Here is a 22298-nt window from a genome sequence, read left to right on the forward strand (position 1 = left end):
CCCCCGAACATCCTTGAGAAGTCCATCTACTGAGAGGCCTCGTTCTACGGCATCCTTGTCGGGGATGAGAATGGCCTCGGTGGGGGTTAAGGGTGGTCGAAGGAGAGGGCGAGGTCGGGGCGGATCTCGTCAGATTAAAGAAGAGGACGGGTCTGGGGACGATGAACAGTGTAGAGGGAGGAAGAAGACGATCAATAGTGAACATGGAGGAAAGAGAGGGACTGAATTGATGTAACGAACATCATTTAATTTTGGGGTTACATCAATTTGCCCAGTCGTTATATCAATTTAGTCTCTGAGCAAATTAACGGAGCAATAACGTCGTATGTCCCTTAATCACTGGGACTAGATTGATGTAACCGAGGATCGATCTGATGTAACGCCAAAATTCAGGAACTAGTGTTGCGAAAGTCATGGACGAAATTGATGCAAAAAATAAGTCAGGGACGAAATTGATGTAATTTGCGAAAGTCATGGACGAAATTGCCAATTTATTCCTGGGTATTCTATGATTTGCATAAATTTACTAAAATAAGCTTGAGGTAGCGAATAGGTCGTCGTCAACTGCTGTTGCCACGGAAGGTGTGGTCATCACTTTCATTGAGAAAAACAAATCGTTTATGTATGTGGCCTGCTAGTGATTGCTGAAGTCGTTGGGGTCAAGGTCTTCTTTCTTATCTAATAAAGTTAAGCAATGATTGATACATTTTTTTTTTTGGTTAGTGTTGTGTAAGAAAATTGAAGTGCGGGACACTCCAAAAGGCTGCCCCAGTGGTTTGATTCTTTTTTAAAAATGGCTCTTTGCAAGCAATCAATCAGTTTCCATCGATCGGTCCTGTTGCTTGTTTCGTTCGGAGATGCAGAGATTCCTGTGGAGTAGACAGTTGTAGATCGCCACAAAGTATGTTCATTGTGGTTCGTATTTACAAAGGAATAACTTAGCAAGTACATGCGTCGTGTTTGCGATCGTATAGGGAAGTTGGTGTTTTAAGTGTTTAGGATCGGGAAATAGACTGGCACTTTTTCAAGTTGTGGTTTGGAGGAGGAAACTAATTTTATTTGGTTTTAAAGAGTAGAACAATGACGAGGAAACAAATAAAAAAGATAGAAGAAAATTCAGAAAATGGGACAAAATTAAGAACCCAAATTTATCTTCATGCATCGAATATGCACAATCCATATATTGGAAGAGCTGCATGGTTTATATATCAATAAAGGAAATTCAGACTTGTTTATATAAATTGGTGAAGTAAAGCATTTATTTCAATTCAGACTTGGTCGGAGACCACAGTATTCAGCCGACAAGTCACTTTGGCCAACCCGACATGATAAGATGAAGTGCTTTCCGGGAAATTACTGCCCACGAACATTTTTTCCCCGAGGACCTTCACTGTTCAACCAATATGCAGATACTAGTACATAAAAGAGATATCTGAATAAAGATGGAGGATCATATAATCGTAGACTGTATTTTAATATTGACCGAGACTGGGAAGACAATGCAGCTATTGCAAGTCTACTAATACTGCAACAACTTCAAGGGTCAACGGGACACAAATTTAGAAATGCAAGCAAGTAAGACCAGAGATTTTATTAATTTTTTTCCCCTTTTTTCCTAATGAGGACAGGTATTTGTATTTCGCCCAAATAATCCCAACAGCGCATGTAAACACTCTGCTAACATCAGGCCGTGTAGCAGTTGAGACCTGCACTACTATGTGGTCGCTCGAACTTGAGTTTTTGCCAAAGGAGTTGCACCGTTTAACCACGGGGCCAATCCATTAGGTCTTGACTAGAGTCTTTCTTATTATTATTATTATTATTATTTTTTCCTTCATAATGTCCTATCCACCTAAAATATGCAGATTCTAACTCATATTCAAGTTTCTCATCTTCCAGTCCAAGCAGGGGAATAATAAAAAGAAAGAAAAGAGACAACTGATGACCAACCGAGTTCCACTAATTTTGTTTTGTTCTTGTGTAATAATAGCAGAGGAATCAATATCATGATTAGGTACCAAAGACTTCATGAACCATATTTTAGTCGCCAGGCCAAAATCTATGAGTCGTGCACGTAGATTATACGCATGCAGTGTACGTATGACGTGATGCGAAAGGGACTAAAGAAGTGACAGAGAGAGAGGTGTTACGAGAGAGGTTGAGACTTCAATCCTGTCCCGTCTTCCTCGATCTTTCTTCCTTGCTTGTCCAAAAAGACCATTTTCGGGTCTCTTTTGTTTAACTTAGGAAAGTTGCGAGGTGTGGATCTGTACGGTATGGGAGACTAGTCCGAGCCCCCAGAGCTCGGCAGTTTGCAGCCGCCTGAAACCAGCAAAGAACAAAGAGATCAAAGAAATTTACAAACTGACATATTCGTCTTGTTGAGACCTTCAGTTTATAGAATCGCAGGACTCACCACTTGAGCAGCAAAGGGCAGCATCCTTTCAGGTGGCATGCTGGCGCATATAGCTATGAATAACAAAAACGAGAAGAAAACCAATATCAAAGCAATACATTTAATTGATAGTTTCTGAGAAACACTGCTAAAGCTAAATTTGCCGGAGATTACAAACAGGATAAGGTATTGGGTACTCATAAACAACGATGGATTGTTTGGATCTAAGAATTCAGTTGAATCAGTGGTACAGCAGCCACACCATACATATTAGCAAAAACCAGTTAGCCAAGCAAAAAGGAAAAACCAGTTATTCCTTTTCCCTCTACCTTTAGACTTTGCCTCTTCTGCGGGAATTGTATTTTAGCAGAATGTCTACCGGACCAACAGTTAGCCAAGGAAAAAGGATTAATTCATGACATCTAATTATTTCGCAAGAGTCTAAAGAACTTATGACTTCTTAGCTCATTCAACTAAAGCGGCAAGAACCTTCTACGAAAATAATGAAAGGATCACCAAATAGAGTAGCCCCTATAAATGCATCAACTGCACCGGCTGTATCAACGAGTTCTGTTAGCGGAATTTTCTCAGCTGTTCCCAATAGTAACCTTCCTCTAACGGTCCCTATCCCGTCAGCTCTTAACTTTGTCACCGACTAAAGAAATTACAAGAGGAGGAAAAGAAATATTATTGGTATAATAGTAAAGATACTTGGGCATCATAAAGAGGTAAAGCAATAAAAAGTTTCAAAAAATCAAACTAATAATATACCGATGCAACACATGTTGGAATGATCATGCTATCATCTTTCTGCTGTTTAAGAATTTCCAGCAAGCAGTCCACATCAGCTTCTTCTGCTTGATGACCGACTGTAATTGAAACAAAAGGGAAAATTCGATTCTTTAGTGTGTAAATAGCTTGTATGGACTGATAAATACTCGCACGTCATACCTACTCAGGAAAAATGACATCATCGAGCAATTAAACTCACCATCACTACTCCTCTCGAGCATTACGCATCCTTCTTCGCCCAAGGTAACGATGGCGAATTTCAGTTTTGGCAGTCTAAGCATCATAGAAACAAGTGAGCTCGCAATAAATGGAGCTCGAGTCCACTCCTGTAAAATAAGAAATATCCAAAAGAGACATTTGTTTGAAAAGGCTATAGTTGAAAGTGGGACATATTGAAGTACAGAAACAGTTTTCTTCTCAAAAAGCATTTTTATGGATGACTTGTGATACGTGATCAATGAAAGATTTATTAGCTTGCCAGCTAAGTGGAGAAGGCTGTCCAAACCTTCTCTTATCCTTTCTGTATCCATTAGTATCAGTATATTCCTGCGAGTGGCCTGCTCTCCCAGAAACACTATGCTGCTTACTTCCCACAAAGTTCAGATGAAGGTTTTCTATACCCATAAGTGAAGCGAGGAAAAGGCACTACTCCCGCATATTAAAGAGACCACGAATACTCACCCAACTTAAGTTCGTAGAAAACACGATCTGATTCTTAAGATTATGTATCAATCGTTATAGCTCAAATATTGCAAATTAACATATCATTCTATCATCCACATGACTCCATAAAAGTAGGTCTACAACTAACCAAATTACCAATTTAAATGGGAATCAGTTATAATGTGATTACCTCTTGAGCTACAATTAAAGCAGTTTCATCAAAGTAGACAACCCTTGCCTCTTCGGGTGCAGATACCAGACCTGACTGACAAAGGTCAGTTGCTGTGAGACCCGGTAATTTTTATTACGAATATGCATACATATATAAATACTTAAATATACTTATATATATATATATTATATAATATACTTTATGGCTGGAGCATGGCATGGGCTCCACGTGCCATTTCTTTTTCTTTCTTCCTTTGTTCAATTCTGCTGTTTTCTTTTTCTTCCTTTGTTCTATTCTGCTGCGGAAAAACGAAGAAGAAACAGAGCACAAGAGAGAGAGAGAGGAAGCAAAGTAGAAGGGAAGAGGTGAGAGCGTGCGAGCAAGTGAGAGCTTGACGAATGCTCGGGATGGTGCTTAAGGAGGGAACGAGGACGATCTAGCTGGGAGATTTCTTGGAGCAGAAAGCTTAGGAGAAGAACAGGGAAACGAGACAGAGCACACGAGGGTAGAGTAAGTTGAATAAGTTGGATTGATAATTCGATTTAGCATTTTAGGGGCTGAGCTTTGTCGAGGCATTTGCTTCCCGTTGTTGTTTTGCTGGAGTGTTTCATAGTTATTTTATTAAACTAAAATTTGGAGTTGTGTTCATGAGATAAATAAGAACACTCGTCATTTGCTTGGAGTTGGTTTGTATGAGTTCACTAAGGCAACAAATTGAAGAAATTAGATGTTTTTGCTTGATGGTTAATTGGGTATGGAATCTAACTTTATTGGGTTGCTGCTTAGCTGCTTATTGGCAATTGAATATAGAAGGAAAGGCTCTGGGATTTCCATTCGGTCTGAAGCTTTGGTTACTAAACGATGAGGGAGAAGTCAAAGCAGAAATTCCTCTTCCAAGCATGGTAACTCACGTGAAAAATCGAGGGGTAGATATGAGTCGAAGACGAGGAAGGGAGTCACTTGCTATCACTGTGGCAAAGCGGGACATTACAAAAGGGGGTGTGGAGCTCCGAAGAGAAATCAGAATGGCAGCAGTGAGAGTAAGGAGGAAGACGGCACTACAGCAGTGACATTTGATGGAGAGACCTACATTGTTTGTGATGAAGCCTATGTGAATCTCATGTGTCAGGACTCTACCTGGTTGCAGATACAGGTGCCTCGTTTCATGTCACTTCTCATCGGGATTTCTTCTCATCTTACACTACCGGGGACTATGGTTATGTGAGAATGAGAAATGGACTGTCATGCAAGATTGTCTGTATTGGTGATGTTTGTCTAGAGACTGAGCTTGGCTGCAAGTTGTTTCTGAAGAAGGTGATGCATGTTTCAACAATTCGCCTTAACCTAATCTCGACGAGTCAGCTTGATGATAAATGCTACAGTAATGAATTTAGCAGTGGGAGATGGAAGCTCTCCAAGGGTTCTTTAATTGTGGCACGGGATTAGAAGATCAACACTCTCTACTGGCTGCGGGCCAGGCACAACTCCAGTCAAGTTAATGTTGCTGAGGATTATCCTATCGAGCTATGGCATAGGAGACATGGGCATATCAGCGAGAAAGGTATTCACATTATTGCTAAAAAGCAGTCTTTGCTTGTCAAAGGTAAGCATTTGAGCACTTGTGATCATTGTTTAGCTGGTAAGCAGAGGAGAGTTTCTTTTGTTAGAAGTCGTTCATCTAGATGCGATCATATACTTGATATTGTGCATACTGATATTTGTTTCATGTCGGATAGAACTCTTGGTGGCACTCTCTATTTTGTGACCTTTATAGATGATCACTCTAGGAAGGTTTGTACTTATCGTATGGGAACTAAACATCAGGTGACTGAGATTTTCAATAACTTTCATGTAGTAGTGGAAAGAAAAACAGGCATGAAGCTGAAATGTGTTAGAGCTGATAATGGTGGTGAGTACAGAGGTCCTTTTGAGAACTATTGCAGGACTCACGGGATCAAACTTGAGAAGACAGTACCAAAGACACCATAGCAGAATGGGCTTGCATAGTGGATGAACCTCACAATTATTGAGAGGGTTCGTTGTATGCTTTCTTAGGTGAAACTATCTAAGTCTTTTTGGGGCGAGGTAATAAGGACAACGGTTGATCTTATTAATCGTACACCGTCAGTTGCACTTGATGGATATGTACCGCAACAGGTATGGACCGGTAAGGAAATGTTGTACAAGCATCTCAGAGTCTTTGGGTGCAGAGCATCTGTTCACATTCCTCGAGATGAAAGATCAAAGCTTAATGCTAAGGCAAAACAATATATCTTCTTGCGTTATGCATATGAAGAGTTCGGGTATAGGTTTTGAGACCCTGATAGCAGGAAAATCATCAGGAGCAGGGATGCTGTATTCTTTGAGGACCAGACAATCGAGGGTTTGCAGAAGTTAGAGAATGCCAGAGTAAACAGTCCTCACGAAATCTCTATTCCCGTACTGGTTAATGTAGAATATCGAGTGGAAGAGGTACCTAATGAGTATGAAGAAATCATGACTGGGGGTGAGATTCCTCAAGTAGATGATGTAACTGAGGATGATACAGGCTCACAGTTGCGATTAGAGCCTGCAGATAGTCTACCTAGAAGATCTGCTAAAGTAAGACAACTCTCTACAAGATATCCGCCTTATGAGTATGTGTTACTGATTGACGGGAGAAAACCTGAGTACTATGATGAAGCCGTGGCACATGAGCACATGGAACACTAGTTGAAGGCGATGAATGAGGAGATAAATTCTTTGTCTAAGAATCACATGTATGACCTAGTGAAGCTACTGCAAGATAGGAGAGCATTGAAGAACAAATGGGTCTACATGTTGAAGACAGAGAACTCACGGCCTTGATACAAAGCTCGACTAGTAGTGAAAGGCTTCAACCATAAGAAAGGAGTTGACTTTGAGGAGATCTTCTTGCCCATAGTCAAGATGTCATCTATCCAAGTTGTCCTCGTATTGGCAGCTAATCTGAATTTGGAGATCGAGCTGCTCGATGTTAAAACAACTTTCCTACATTGCGACTTAGAGGAAGAAATATATATGGAGTAGCCTGAAGGACTTAGAGTTAAAGGTAAGGAGCATTTGGTGTGCAGGCTGAGGAAGAGTTTGTATGGGCTTAAGCACGCACATCGGCGGTGGTACAAAAAGTTTGACTCTTTCATGTTGAGCCATGGCTACACACAGACCACTTCAGATCATTGTGTGTTCATGAAACAATTCTTTGATGGTGATTTTATCATTTTACTATTATATGTGGATGATATGTTGCTTGTTGGTCATGATATGAGCACGATTGCAGAGTTGAAGAAAGAGCTCAGTAAGTCCTTTGCAATGAAGGATTTGGGACTGGTGAACCAGATCCTTGGGATGTATATTTCTCGTGACAGATCAAGTGAAAATTTTTGGCTTTCTCAAGAGAAATATATCGGGAAGATTTGGATCGGTTCAACATGGGTAATGCTAAACCGGTTTCATCACCACTTGCTTCTCATTTCAAACTTAGCTCGAAGCAATGTCCTACAAGCAAGAAGGAGAAAGAAGAGAGAAAGAAAGTCAGTTACTCATCAGTTGTAGGGAATTTGATGTATGTCATGGTCCGTACAAGACCAGATATCGCTCATTTTGTTAGTGTGGTTAGTGGTTTTCTTTCCAATTCGGGGAAAGAACATTGGAATGTGGTTAAGTGGATCCTGAGGTATCTCAGAGGAACGTCCAAGGTGTGTTTACACTTTGGCAATGGTAAGCCAGAGTTAGTGGGCTACACGAATGCGGATATAGGGGTAGATATCGATTCTCGGAAATCCACTTCGGGATACTTGATGATTTTTGCAGGGGAAGCTATCTTATGGCAATTAAAGCTTCAAAAGTGCATCACTTTGTCTACCACGGAAACCGAATACATTGCGGTGACCGAATTGTGGCTGCAAAAGTTTTTGCAGGAATTGAGCTTGAAGCAAGAGATGTATGTTCTACACTGTGATAGTCAAAGCGCCGTTCATCTTTGTAAGAATCCCACTTTCCATTCGAGGTCGAAGCATATCAATACTAAGTTTCATTGGATTAGAGATGTATTCGAACCTAAGTTGGTGAAGCTTGATAAAGTGCACACTGACGAGAATGGAACTGATATGATGACAAAACTTCTCACTAAGGAGAAGCTACATGTTTGCTGGAATATAGTTGGTATGTTCGAAGCCTCCAAATAGTCAAGAGGGAGAGTTTGTTGAGTATCCCTCCAATTTGGAGGAAGTTTGGCTCAAACCGTGTTAGGCTTTTATCGGGCTTTAATAGGTCCAAGGACCCATTTTTGTAGGGTTAATTTTCAGTAAAATAGCTTAGCAAAGGGCGATAGAACAGACGGCTTCAGATTAGTACAGAGAAGCAGCAAAATAGCATAATACAGAGAAGCAGCGGGGCTGTTTTTCTATATGACCAGCTAGAGATCAAACCTCGATCGGGGAAGTCAAACGAACTCCGATCGGGACGAAAATTTGGCAGTGGCTTCACCACATGGGGCTAAATTCTGAACGGTCAGAATTTCTATTCGAGCTCTATAGATGTTGTTTCAGCTGACTTTGTAATCCACCCGTTGTGGGTGATGAATTTCGATGTTTGAGTGATCCAAAAGAGTGTGTCACTTGAGTTTGGTGATCCAAGGGTTTACCCTTGATGAAAAACATTGTGTAATCTTCATTGATAGTGGATCATTGATTCAGAGTTGGTCCCATGATATTTCCCCAAATTGGGGTTCCTATCTCGATTATACTAGTAGAGGAGGAAAATTAATTGGTGCGATATTGTTTGGCCGAGCACACCCTTCCCAACAAAAATTAGACCCAAAAGGGCTCAATTACAAAATGAACTTGCTCATGGGGTAGTTGAAATAACCTTAGAAATGAGCCTCGGGTTCAAGCCCAAACGAGCTGCACAAGTTAGTGTGTTTGCTGCATCTCCTCCACCTTGCATCTGGCAGAATCAGAAGTGAAAACACAGAGATTCTTTAAGAAAACAACCATGGAGGAATCCAACACGTTGCAGCGAGAAAAAACTGAAATTTGAATGGAAGAAGAGGAGCATGAAGGCACCTTCATGCTACAACAGTGTCACGACCCGAAATTTCAGCTGAATTTTCCCTATATTTTCTCGACATCCATTATCACGTAACTATTCATATAAAATCTGCTTCCCATAACTCTCAAAAATATATAACTAGTCCAACAAGCTCTCACATATATATATTCATATAAGTACGATTCCAGCAAAGCTACATTGCTAAACCAACTAGACAAAAGTTTCAGGTCGTAACATTCTCAAGTCCATTCTGTACGAAAAGGATATATATCAAATAACTAAGGTTCCTACCTAATTCTCCAAGCTGATCCCTGATATCAAAAATGGTACTCTCGCGCAGCTAAAAGCTTATCTGGAAAAATATATGCAGGGTGTGAGCTGCATCTCAGTGAGCACAAAATTCCAGAGTGAAATGGACTATTATTAACTAAAAATATATTTTTAAATAAACAAAGATAATATTAGCATACCCAAGTCTATCATTTAATTCACCAACACAGCATATTATGCATTTCATACAAATAATTACCAAACTCATGCGTAACCAATCAATTATCTTTATAACTATATAACAATATTAAAATTAACTAACAACTCAGCATCACCTAATAGTCACACACTAATTAAATCAAGCATCAGCAAACAACACAATTTTTCCAGAACAACTTCAGACAATCTCAATAATCATACCAGGCAAACAATACACCACACAACTGATCAATATAGCCATAGGGTTGCATTTCCTCGCAACAGAGTTATGACGGTACCGTGACCCCGCACATCTCATCCTCAACTCCCAATATCCATGTTTCATAAGTGGGAGCTGCCCATTATCCTCCGGCAGTAGGAATCTAGGCATCCATTTTTATATCCCGCCGGATCAGCGGTCTAGGCGTCCCTTTTTGTATCCCGCCGGATCAGCGGTCCCATGGCTATAATCAAACAACAATCACAAGCATAAACAATTGCAAACCATGCCATCGCACCTCATATATCATCATACACAAGCACAATCTCAATCACATTACAATGGTACCACATTATCATCACATATCTCATACACAATCAACATATACAATCACACTGCATATCTCAAATCAAAGTAAACATAAACGGACAATATCTCTCAAGTCAATTCATACAACATAGCAAGACCGATTTCTTAATCTATAACTATCACAATATTCTTCCTAAATAATTTATATAACTATAATACATCATTTTACAAGGAAATAGAGTACTCACATAATATATATATATATATATATCATTTCACAATGGAATGAAGTACTCACCGAAAACCCCCTAGAGATAGCAAATTTAGTCTAACTCTTCAGAGTGCAAGGATTCAATCTCCACGATCCCTATTATTCGCAAACATTAAATTAGATAATAAAAATATAGCACCATCACATGAACTTCCGATACCTCCCACAATCTTCCTTAGAGCCTATTATTTCCAATAGGTCCCAATTTATATATATATCATATTCATTGTGCCCATTTCTCATTTATGTCAAAAACTATTTAAAACAATCTCTATAATTCTTATTTAAACAAACATGATTGCTCATGTCAATTTCAAGGTAAAGTGAGAGATTTATAAAAGACCAAATACATACGAGCACCAAAACCGTATCAAAGCTAAAGAAGACAACCATATATTCCAAATAAATAATTAAGAAAATTTCCATCTTTAATTTCCATCCACATTAATAACCAATCAATACCGATTTCTCTCATTCCTCAAATCACCCTTTAACAAGCTTTCAACTCACAGATTACTGAAGCAATCGAACAAATAAATCCTTATAAACTTAACACATTCCTCAATGTCTAACTTAGCATGTGTATCCCATCACAATTAAACAAATTCCTAATTCACAAAAATTTATAAGGCAGGACCATCCTAACCCCTAATAACCTTAAAAGAAAAGGAAAACACACTTTTCACATTAAAAGAAAATATGCAAATATTAACTTGTAGACCCAAAATTTGCTCGGTACATAATGAGTTCCCAGTCAACATAAATTCTGAAAGAATGAATCAAACACACAAGAAATCTAATCCAAATTCCTCAAGACAAATTAAACAGAGCCAAACCTATAGATACATCTATCTTTCATCCAAATCAACACATCAAGATAGGATAATTAAACATAAAATCAACACACAAACTAAATCCTCCATTAATCCCTATAAGCTTAAGCAACTTCATCTTAAGACAACCATATTCAATCTGAACGAAGAGGAAAATCCTAGACTTCACTGAACTCAACAATTATTCTTAGATAACCGAGAGATTTTTCGCCAAGACAATTGATGGATAACAGCAACAATCTCACCAAAACGGATCAACAATGAGCTGTCTGATGGGCAGCCAAATCAACACATATTGATGAGCTAAACGTATCAAGACGAAGCTTATACCACTGGAAATCACCCTCTGAAGTTTCATAGAAAACGGAAACCGACTTACCTCTTGATCGACTCCCGAAGCACCCGTTCATTTATCCGTTTCTGCAGAATTCACCTCTGCAGTCGGCCCCACTGTTTCAGCTCTATATCACCACTTCCCAGCTCCATTCTATTCACCCCTCTTCATCAAGCCTCATTCTTTTTTGTCCCCCTCATCCGTGAGCTGCATCTTGAGCTCTCTCTCTCTCTCTCTCTCTCTCTCTCTCTCTCTCTCTCTCTCTCTCTCTCTCTCTCTCTCTCTCTCTCTCTCTCTCTGTTGCTCTGTTTCTTTTCTGTTTTTCCCCCTCTGTTCTTCTATGTTCCTTTCGGTTTTTTTTTTCAGCATAAAAACAGAGCAAGGAAGAAAATGGGAGAAGTCAATGGCGGTGGGTTTGCTGGGGGAGGATGGAAGGCCACGTGGGGCCTCTTGCTACCCATTTTTTTTTTCTTTTTGGTTCCAGTAAACGTGTGTATCATATATATATGTACATATATATATAAGCATGTAAATATATGTATGCTATTTGAATATAAAAATGTCGGATCTCACAAACAGCAAGGTAATCCAAGCAAGTCCCACCAAAGCCCACCTGTCACGTAAGAATAAAAACCAAAACCGTTACCATAAATTACCTAATCAGGCAAGAAACCAGAACAGCTTATCCACACAAACACACAGCACCCATTCTTCTTGCGTTTATGTTGGTTTAGCAGAAAAGGCGGGAAGAGAAAAAAACTAGATTTTTACTGAATAAAACTTTTTGAACCACCAATGTAATTTATCATAATTTTTTTCCTCTTTTTTTTTTCTAATAAGGACGGGTATTTGCGTTTCGCCCAAATAATCCCAACAGCCCATGTAAAGACTCTGCCAACATCTGGCCGTGTAGCAATTGAGACCTGCATTACTATGTGGTCGCTCGAACTTGAGTTTTTACCAAAGGAGTTGCGCTGTTTATTCACGGGGCCAATCCATTTGGTTTAGACTAGAGTCTTTATTATTATTATTATTATTATTTTCCTTCATAATGTCCCATCCACCTAAAATATGCAGATTCTAACTCATATTCAAGATTCTCATCTTCCAGTCCAAGGAGGGGAATAATAAAAGGAAGAAAAGAGACAACTGATCACCAACGGAGTTCCCCTTATTTTGTTTTTTTTCTCGTGTAATAATAGCAGAGGAATCAATATCCCAATAAGGTACCAAAGACTTCATGAACCACATTTTAGTCGCCGGGCCAAAATCTATGAGTCGTGCACGTAGATTATGCGCATGCACTGTATGTATGACATGATTCGAAAGGGACTAAATAAATGACAGAGAGAGAGGTGTTACGAGAGAGGTTGAGACTTCAATCCTGTCCCGACTTCCTGACATTCCGAGCACTGAGGTAATGGAAAGAGAAAGTTGGTCCTCTTTTCCTCGATCTTTCTTCCTTGCTTGTCCAAGAAGACCGTTTTTGGGTCTCTTTTGTTTAACTTAGGAAAGGTGTGAGGCGTGGATCTGTGCGGTACGGGAGACTAGTCTGAGCCCCCAGAGCTCTGCAGTTTGCAGCCGCCTGAAACCAGCAAAGAACAAAGAGATCGAAGAAATTTACAAACTGACAAATTCGTCTTGTTGAAACCTTCAGTTTATAGAATTGCAGGACTCACCACTTGAGCAGCAAAGGGCAGCATCCTTTCAGGTGGCATGCTGGCGCATATAGCTACGAATAACAAAAACGAGAAGAAAACCAATATCAAGCAATACATTTAATTGATAGTTTTTGAGAAACACTGCTAAAGCTAAATTCGCCGGAGATTACAAACAGGATAAGGTATTGGGTACTCATAACCTCAAAAATTTAATGTAGAGGCTTTCAAAGTACACGAAATAATTATAAATTTTAAGCAAAAGGCATGAATCATCCTTGTGCTGTAGGAGGAATCCTTAAAAGGAGCCTCATTATAGAGGTGGGCATGGTTCAGTTCTGTTTGGTCTTTTAAATTAAACTGTACAGAACTCTATCTCCGGTTTGGTTTGGCTTTCTATGCCAAGAATATGCAGAAATTGGATTATCCCCGGATCAGCGGAACCTAAAAGAACCAGTTTTTTGCTCAGTCATGCTTTCAGGGCTCTTTTAGTCAACTTGAATGGTTGAATAGCCAGTTCGATTAAGTTTCTGGGCGAAAAGCAAAATGGAACATAAATCTGTTTCAATTTTATAAAGTGATGAATAAATAATAAACTACGGCATATTCGGATAAGGTTAACCTTTTAAAGCAGACGGTTCTAGTTGCCTCTAGAATTTAACAATTTCAATATTCAATACCAAGCCCGAAGGGGACCCAGGTCATCCTGGAAAAACAAACCTTAGAAAATGGTTAGGGTTTAAATTGTCTTTTGGTTTTCCATTTTCCTTTTGTTCGGATCTAAGAATTCAGTTGACAGACATTCTTTCCCTCTACCTTTAGACTTTGCCTCTTCTGCGGGAATTGTATTTTAGCAGAATGTCTACTGGACCAACAGTTAGCCAAGGAAAAAGGATTAATTCATGACATCTAATTATTTTGCAAGAGTCTAAAGAACTTATGACTTCTTAGCTCATTCAACTAAAGAGGCAAGAACCTTCGATGAAAATAATGAAAGGATCTCCGTATAGAGTAGCGCCTATAAATGCATCCCCTGCACCGGCTGTATCAACGAGTTCTGTTGGCGGAATTTTCTAAGCTGTTCCCAATAGTAACCTTCCGCTTACGGTCCCTATCCTGTCAGCTCTTAACTTTGTCACCGACTAAAGAAATTAGAAAAGGAGGAAAAGAAATATCATTGGGATAGTAGTAAAGATACTTGGGCATCATAAAGAGGTAAAGCAATAAAAAGTTTTAAAAAATCAAACTAATAATATACCGATGCAACAGATGTTGGAATGGTCATGCTATCATCTTTCTGCTGTTTCAGAATTTCCAGCAAGCTGTCCACATCAGCTTCTTCTGCTTAATGACTGACTGTAATTGAAACAAAAGGGAAAATTCGTTTCTTTATTGTGTAAATAGCTTGTATGGACTGATAAATACTCGCACGTTGTATCTACTCAGGAGAAAGGGCATAATCGAGCAATTAAACTCACCATCACTACTCCTCTCAAGCATTACGCACCCTTCTTCGCCCAAGGTAACGATGGCGAATTTCAGTTTTGGCAGTCTAATCATCATAGACAAGCGAGCTTGCAATAGATGGAGCTCGAGTCCACTCCTGTAAAATAAGAAATATCCAAAAGAGACATTTGTTTCAAAAGGCTATGGTTGAGAGTGGGGCATGTTGAACTATAGAAACAGCTTTCTTCTCAAAAAGCATTTTATGGATGATACGTGATCAATGAAAGATTTATTAGCTTGCCAGCTAAGTGGAGAAGGCTGTCCAAACCTTCTCTTATCCTTTCTGTGTCCATTAGTATTCCTGCAAGTGGCCTGCTCACCCAGAAACACAATGCTGCTTACTTCCCAGAAAGTTCATATGAAGGTTTTCCATACCCATAAGTGAAGCAAGAAAAAAGCACTACTCCTGCATAAGAGACCACGAATACTCACCCAACTTAAGTTTGTAGAAAACACGATCTGTTTCTTAAGATTATGTATCAATCGTTATAGCTTAAATATTGCAAATTAACATATCATTCTATCATCCACATGACTCCATAAAAGTAGGTCTACAACTAACCAAATTACCAATTTAAATGGGAATCAGTTATAATGCGATTACCTCTTGAGCTACAATTAAAGCAGTTTCATCAAAGTAGACAACCCTTGCCCCTTCGGGTGCAGATACCAGACCTGACTGAGAAAGGTCAGTTGGTACCATGGGAGGATATCCAGGGGTATGTATACAGGTTCTTGTTTTCCTGATTAGGGAGTGAAGACAGTCATTGTTGGCATTTTTGAGCGGACTATGGAAAGTCAGCTGAAAACTGAATTGAACATCATTTCAATTTTAATATTCAAAGCATTTAAATTCCGAAAGAAGGTAAACTGGCAAGCAACATTTCCTATTAAAGGAATTTGACACATTAGTTGAAGGCATCGGAGAGGCTATGCACGGATGAAAAGATAATCAAATGAGAAACAGAGACCTTATAAGACAAAGCTGCTCACTTTTCATTGTCAACAATGATATAGGTAAATGGTGAATTACCCTCCTTGGAGACCTGAAACAAGGCAGCCACATTAGACAAAATTTGAAATTTCCTATTCTACGGAGAATTCCTCTTCATTACCAGATTAAAAAAAAAAATTCTTCGAGCAAAAGGTGCAAATTATGATAGCTAAATAGAAACTATTAGGATGGGTAATGACTTAAAGCAAAAATCAGTTACTTTGAAATCCGAGGCCTACGACGAAGAAGGAAGTAACTACACCATCAGCTTCTAGTTCTTCCAAGATACTCTTTCCTTGTGCATCATCAGCAACCTAGCAAGCAGCACACAAATACGCCAAAAAGTCAAAACTTTGCAGCAAAGAACAAAGTTTGCATTGATTCTTGGAGCTTCCAATAAAACCAGCAAGAAGAAGAGAGTTCTACTGAGCAGAAGATACGACCTTCGAAATGAGTCTCGGGTTTAAACCCAAACGAGCCACACAAGTCAAGGCATTGGCCGCATTTCCACCTCCTTGAACCTGAGAAAATCTAATAGGAAATATGAACGCTTTCCGAACACACAAAACTGATAGATGGCTCTAATTTCCGTTGCTAAATTGATTCTTAACTCGAAATATCACAGAGAGCAAATCAAGAAATAACATAGAAACATTCGACATGAGCACATAAGATGGCCCCATTTGTGAGGACAGAATGTGAAGTTCCTGACACAAAACCTGAAACACGACACAACGCGAATAAGCAATCGTACAAGATGACATACAATATCTAAGCTAAAGCTATCCAAAACCGATCAAAAAGAGGTTGGAGAGCAGTGGTGCACGTCCTCGCCTATTGACCTAGAGATCCCAGCTTCGATACCTAGTGGGACTACTCGTACCCTTTTATTAGTTATTCTACTAGGCCTTGGCCTTCTTTATAGCCAGAAAAAAACAGGCTATCCAAAACCGACACCGGATTAACACAAGCTGAAGTATTGACAGCAATAAGCTAAGAAGATATAGCTGGGAAGGGACCTTAAGACTGGTGCTTCTTATCTTGAAATCAGGCTTGGGACACACAACCCACCTGCTCACAATTGGACGTACCAATACCCATTAGCTCACCAATTAACTTGCAGAAAGTGAAGTGTTACAGACAGGGGCAGAACAGAGAGAGAGAGAGAGAGAGAGAGAGACCAGAATACAATGTTGGGGAAGAGGAGAAAGAGACTGGGAGGAAAACATTGCGATTCTTCAGAGCAAGAAAATGGGGCTTCAGGGACATAAACCAGTGCAGTAAAGGTAGCATTTTTTTATCATTGTCAATAAAAAAAAAAGCATTTGAAAAAAAATTAAAAAAAAGAAGAGCCAATCATTGGATGAGTGTGACCTGGAGGAGGGATTGCGTGAAGAAGATGGAGGGGCACCGAGGAGAGTGGGAATAGAGTGTGGAGATAGCAAAAGCAACATTGTTTAATAAAGAAAGTTGCAAGCTTTTATGGTGATGTTCTGCTATTTAAGAAGCAGAGAGAATAATCAAGAAATCTGCTTCTGCAACATTACGGAGAGGAGTTGCTGCTGAGAAGGACTAAGAGTGTCGTTGGACAGGATAAGATGATGTTGGATATCTCATATGCTTGTCAGCCATATACATGTGTTCTCTAACACAAGAGGAAGTTCCTAGATTCACTACTCCCCGAGCCCATCTGTATGATCCAACCACTAGCAAGCTCTAAATAATTACCATAACATAAAAAACAACCGTAGAAGCTCTACGTCGAAAACAAATTCCGGTTGTTGGAAGTTTCCTTAAATCATGATCATCTAAAGGATGAATTAAACGTGCATTGTATGGGTGTGGTGATTGTGTTTTCTATAAAACGAGTTTGGTTACTTTTCTCAGAGCCATGCATTAATCGGTGCATGGATTGGTTAACAATCCACGATCTTGAGCTGTCCCGGAAAACTCATGTGGTCAGTCATCTGTGGCCTTAAGCGGGCGACATGCTTGGATCAATAGAGGATGGTATGATGTTAGGATGTCTGAAACATATGTCTAGATTCGTTTGCTTTTTAATGTTAGGGACTTGAGCCTCGGCTTCTACCGATCAGATAGCTGTTACGATAATTAGGTGTTGTGAACAACATTTACTTCTTTCGTAGATTCACATCTATTATCAAATGCATATTGAAAGTCCACGATGTAGTCAGTCGATATGTGGCATCACATTGTTGAAGGACAGGAAACAAAAGGAGATCCAATTCTAGACTCTTCAGGGGATAATATGCCGTTCCATGACAGGGACATAGATTATTTCCCTTTTTTCTCGAAAATAATGAAGATTGTATTATTATTTTAGAAAAAAAGATACGAAAGTCTAATGAAAATTATAAGTTCAAGAAATATTGGAGGGATTGTCCCTACAATCCATAAAATCCCTACAATCTCAATCATCTCCAGCAATCCCTAATTTTGATTGAACCCAGTGGGTTCAATCAAAATTAGGGATTTTAATACTATATATCCATAGTTTAATACTTTTCTTAAATCTATTTTATGATTTAAAAATTACCTAAAAGGGCAAGGGTTTGTATGTTCCAGACCTATCACGGCGTCACTTTTTCCGTCAATGTTTGATAGAGTTGCTAAGATGGCAAGGATGGGCCCACACTACTTCCACGAGCCACGTTAGCAACTCCGGACGGAAAAAGTGATGTTGGGATATATTTGTAATAACATGCAAATCATGGGTATTTTTAGGTAATTTTTAAACCATGAGACAGACCTAACTAAAGTGTCAAACCATGAGATATATAATATTATTACCTCTTAAATTATATGATACCTTAATTTAAAAAAAATAAAAAGATAAGGACTTGGTATGATAGGATGTGCTCTAAAATGCGGATGTGAAAGTTTCTTTTTACTTAAAAGCTTTAAGTATCTTTAAAATTTGAATATATTGAAACATCTTACAGATTTTCTCTTTGAATTTCAATTTTTTTTCAGTAGCCCTACTCCTAATTCACGTAAAACTCTTGAAATCAACAGAATTATGATTCCCTGAAAGTTATAATAACATTTTTTAAAGACAATAGCAATAATTATAATTGAAAGATGGAAAAGTTATGTAGCATTCTAGAGAATGAGAGGAGAAATCACTTGAAATTAAAAGCTAAAGGAGAGAAAGCATGCACATATAAAAAGAAAGCCCCGGAAGAGATGAGATGGGAGGAGAAGTTTTTTCCCCCCTATAAATTGCTTGAGTGCCTCAAAGTTGAGTTTTGACAAAATCCATCTCCATATCCATATTATATATAGTAAAATTGACCCTACTTTGCATTAAATTGGGTCATAGTTAGTAGGATTAAAATGGTTAATTGATAATTATATAACAATGAAATATTTAATTGGATATTATTACGGAACTTATATTGACAAATAATTAATTGATCATATATACGACTAAACCTTAAACTATTGACATGTGAAAGAAATTAAGATACATAAAATTGAGTATAAAAATGTATAAATCTAATATGTAAGAGGATTTTTTTTAAAAAAAGTCCTCAATAAGTTAATTAGTTAAACTACATAGAAAGGTTATTATTCAAAGATTATTGTGTGAAATTTTAAACTATCTTTTGATAATTTTATGATTTTAAGAAGCAAGTCATTTTAAAAAAATATATATAATTATTATAAAAATGAAATAAGTCTAAATTGTATGACAAATTTCAAAAAAAATGACACTGGATAAGTTAATTAGTCCAACTTCGTTGAAAGTTATTATTTAAAGATTATTGTGTGAGATTTTAAAAAAATTTGATAATTTTAAGATCCTTTATAAGCAAATTATTTTAAATATATATATATATATAATTATCATATAAATGAAATAAATGTATGAAAAGATGAAACCGTGTATAATATAAAGATAGAACACTAAGGAAATAATTAGTTTTTTCATATAAAAGTTTCCCAAAAAAATAATAACAAATCACTATTTTTACGAATTTATGGTCATATAATTAAAATTGACTCCTATTCTAATAAATGATCTCTCAGTAGTGAACAAAATTTTAAAAAGTTTAAGAGAGTTGATTTAATCATGTGAATTTCATTTATTTAATTGGATTTTAACCTAATTTCTATTATAAGATTAAAATTATTATTATTATTATTATTTATGAACTTATGATAATATAAAAAGTTAAACAAGAGTATCGCAAAATTGACATATTTAAAAAATGGGTAATGAAGTAAGTATTTATGAACTAATCATAAATATGCCGTCTACAACAAGTCTCTATAATATAATGCTTACTAATTGGGACTTCTTGTGGCAAAATATATATTGAACCATGCAAAATTAGTCTAAGTTTATTATTTGATTATCATATGAAACTTGAAATTAATTATTAAAAATATTTTATTGTGTTAAGAAGCCAATATATTTTTCAAAATTTTGAATAATTGTTATAAAAATGATATATAAATGTTTTACGCTCATATATAAAAATATAATTTTCAAAAAGTTTATTGTCTTATAAATGAAAAATATTACTATATAGTGCTACGAGCTTAAACTCATAAATGCAATAAGAAATAAAATTTTAAAAATAAGAATCTCATACATATTGTTTAAAAAAAAGAGCAAAATGAAGTTTTATTCTAATTACTAAACTTAATATATGTCAATCTATATTGACAATTAAAAAAATATGATAACGCATATCAATTGAAATAAATAGTTTCAAAATATTATCATAATAATTAACTTGTCATGTAGCAAAAAAGTAATTAACTTACTCCAATTTCGAACTAAAAAATGCTAAGATAAATATTTGAAATTATAATTAATAATTGAAGATTTTTATTATTTTTAATCAGATAATTTTTGTTTCAAAAAGAAAATAATTACAATAAGAATGGTATAGGAACATATGAATAGTAACCCGTAGAATGCATGAGATAGAAAACTAGTATGGATTAAATTATTTACTCCTCGAAATTTTACTTGAATGATGGGTAATTCGCTTTTTGCAATTGTATCTAGACCAATGAAAAAAGATCAAGCACACTTAAGACAATTCCATTAAGAGAGAGAATTGGGATGTTTTTCATACTTGATCCCAAAGTTTAATTTGCTTTTCTTATCATGTGAAAGAAAGTGAAAAAAGAGGGTGAGTTCAAAAAATATTTCAAACAAAATTTACTTGTAAATATACATATATATATATATATATATATATATTAACCAAGAGTAACCTTTGGTGAAATTTCTTGAAATTTAGTGAGATTAACTGACCCCACTAATTTGTATATAAGTCTCTTAATTTTACGACAGAAAAAACCATGATAGAGCAAATGGGAGGATCTTTCAGCGTGTATTTTATAGAAAAAGCAAACAAAGGAAACTTTTTTTTTTTTGGCTAACCCAGGGTGTCCAGGTTTCGCCTGACTAATTCCTGAAGCTTCGTGAATTCTCGATGTGCACGGAGCGGATAAAAACAAAGGAAACCTAAGTACACATGTTTTCCCCTTCTCCAGTAGAACCTTTTACTTAGTACAACGTTAGATAGTGCGCAAATGACATACCATCCCAATGGGGTTATGCCTATGCCAAAGTACAAAACGACATCGTATGATCGTATCTGTTTGGATTTCTGATCCAGCACGGGGCATGGTCTTGATTTTCTTCGGAAAACACAAAAAATTTGTCGAATCCTAATTAATGGAAATCAATTGATTACTGTTAGCTCCTCCTCATTCCATTTCTTTCTCCTCCATAGCCAAGCAAACCACTTCACTGCTCTTCTCATTTCAAATCAACGACCCCCAGATAACCCCCAACATCATCCTCAGTTTCTTGATGGGTCAAGTCTCATGCTTGTAAGCTTCCCTGCAATTTCTCCTCTCAACCCAATTCCTTTTTCTTGATTTAGTATCAACACACTCTTGCTTTTTGCTGAAATCTGGTCATTTTGGTATCTGGGTTGAGTGCTTCGTGGAATTTCTGGCTGAAAGTTCTTTCCTTTTTGCCTCTGCTTTGTTTTGTAATTTGTCTTTCAGGGCCTGTGGTGTTTGTCAATATCGATTTAAGTGCTTGGACGTTGAGCTCTGCGTTGAATTGCTCGGGTCGGTTCCTTTCATGGAATATGCGGGGGCACTATGACATGAAAGTTTCGATCTTTTAATGGGTTTTTACTTGCAAATAAGATCGTGTATAATAAATAACCAATAAAGCTTGGAAGGCGGAGGAGAGACAAGAACATTTGCATGTCATAGGGATTTTTTTTGGGGTGAATTTGGGGCCGTTTGGAGTTGGGATTTTATAGTTAAATATACACACAGTTTCCAAATAAGATAGTTTACCTTATAATATAATTCTAGAAACACACAGACTTATTGACTAATATAGCATTGCAATATATTTCTTATATAGAATATGCGACTTATACATATATTGATATGATCCGATCAACAAAATATATAACATTGCATTGACTAATATAACATTGCCTCTATTTGTTCAATTTGGGCAGTGTATATATATATATCGCTACAATATAAAAATATTCATGAATAATTGTTAATGCATATAGTCTACTGCATATTTTGTTTT

At 37.3% G+C, this 22298-nt stretch overlaps 1 protein-coding gene and 1 pseudogene across 1 annotated transcript; both read right to left on the reverse strand.

Moving 5' to 3' along the window:
- Positions 1-1942: 1942 nt before the first annotated feature.
- LOC116213706 lies at positions 1943-16786 on the reverse strand (annotated as a pseudogene).
- LOC116213705 lies at positions 2239-3811 on the reverse strand. Its single transcript, XM_031548741.1, has 6 exons — positions 3638-3811; positions 3387-3513; positions 3167-3264; positions 2885-3050; positions 2417-2469; positions 2239-2322 (listed from the first exon to the last, which is right to left on the reverse strand). The coding sequence occupies exons 1-6, from the start codon at positions 3809-3811 to the stop codon at positions 2239-2241; spliced, it is 702 nt and encodes a 233-aa protein (XP_031404601.1).
- Positions 16787-22298: the final 5512 nt, after the last annotated feature.

Source organism: Punica granatum, chromosome 7 (assembly GCF_007655135.1).
Source record: "Punica granatum isolate Tunisia-2019 chromosome 7, ASM765513v2, whole genome shotgun sequence".
NCBI classification, from domain to species: domain Eukaryota; kingdom Viridiplantae; phylum Streptophyta; class Magnoliopsida; order Myrtales; family Lythraceae; genus Punica; species Punica granatum.

What these genes read in the sequence shown, in the direction of transcription:
- LOC116213705 (XM_031548741.1), bottom strand. Translation starts at nt 3,811, where the DNA reads ATGGGTATAGAAAACCTTCATCTGAACTTTGTGGGAAGTAAGCAGCAT. An exon ending in GCTCGAGAGGAGTAGTGATG is followed by an intron (nt 3,265 to 3,386) that starts GTGAGTTTAATT and finishes TTTCAATTACAG; the next exon opens with TCGGTCATCAAGCAGAAGAA. An exon ending in TTTCATTATTTTCGTAGAAG is followed by an intron (nt 2,470 to 2,884) that starts GTTCTTGCCGCT and finishes TGTTATTCATAG; the next exon opens with CTATATGCGCCAGCATGCCA.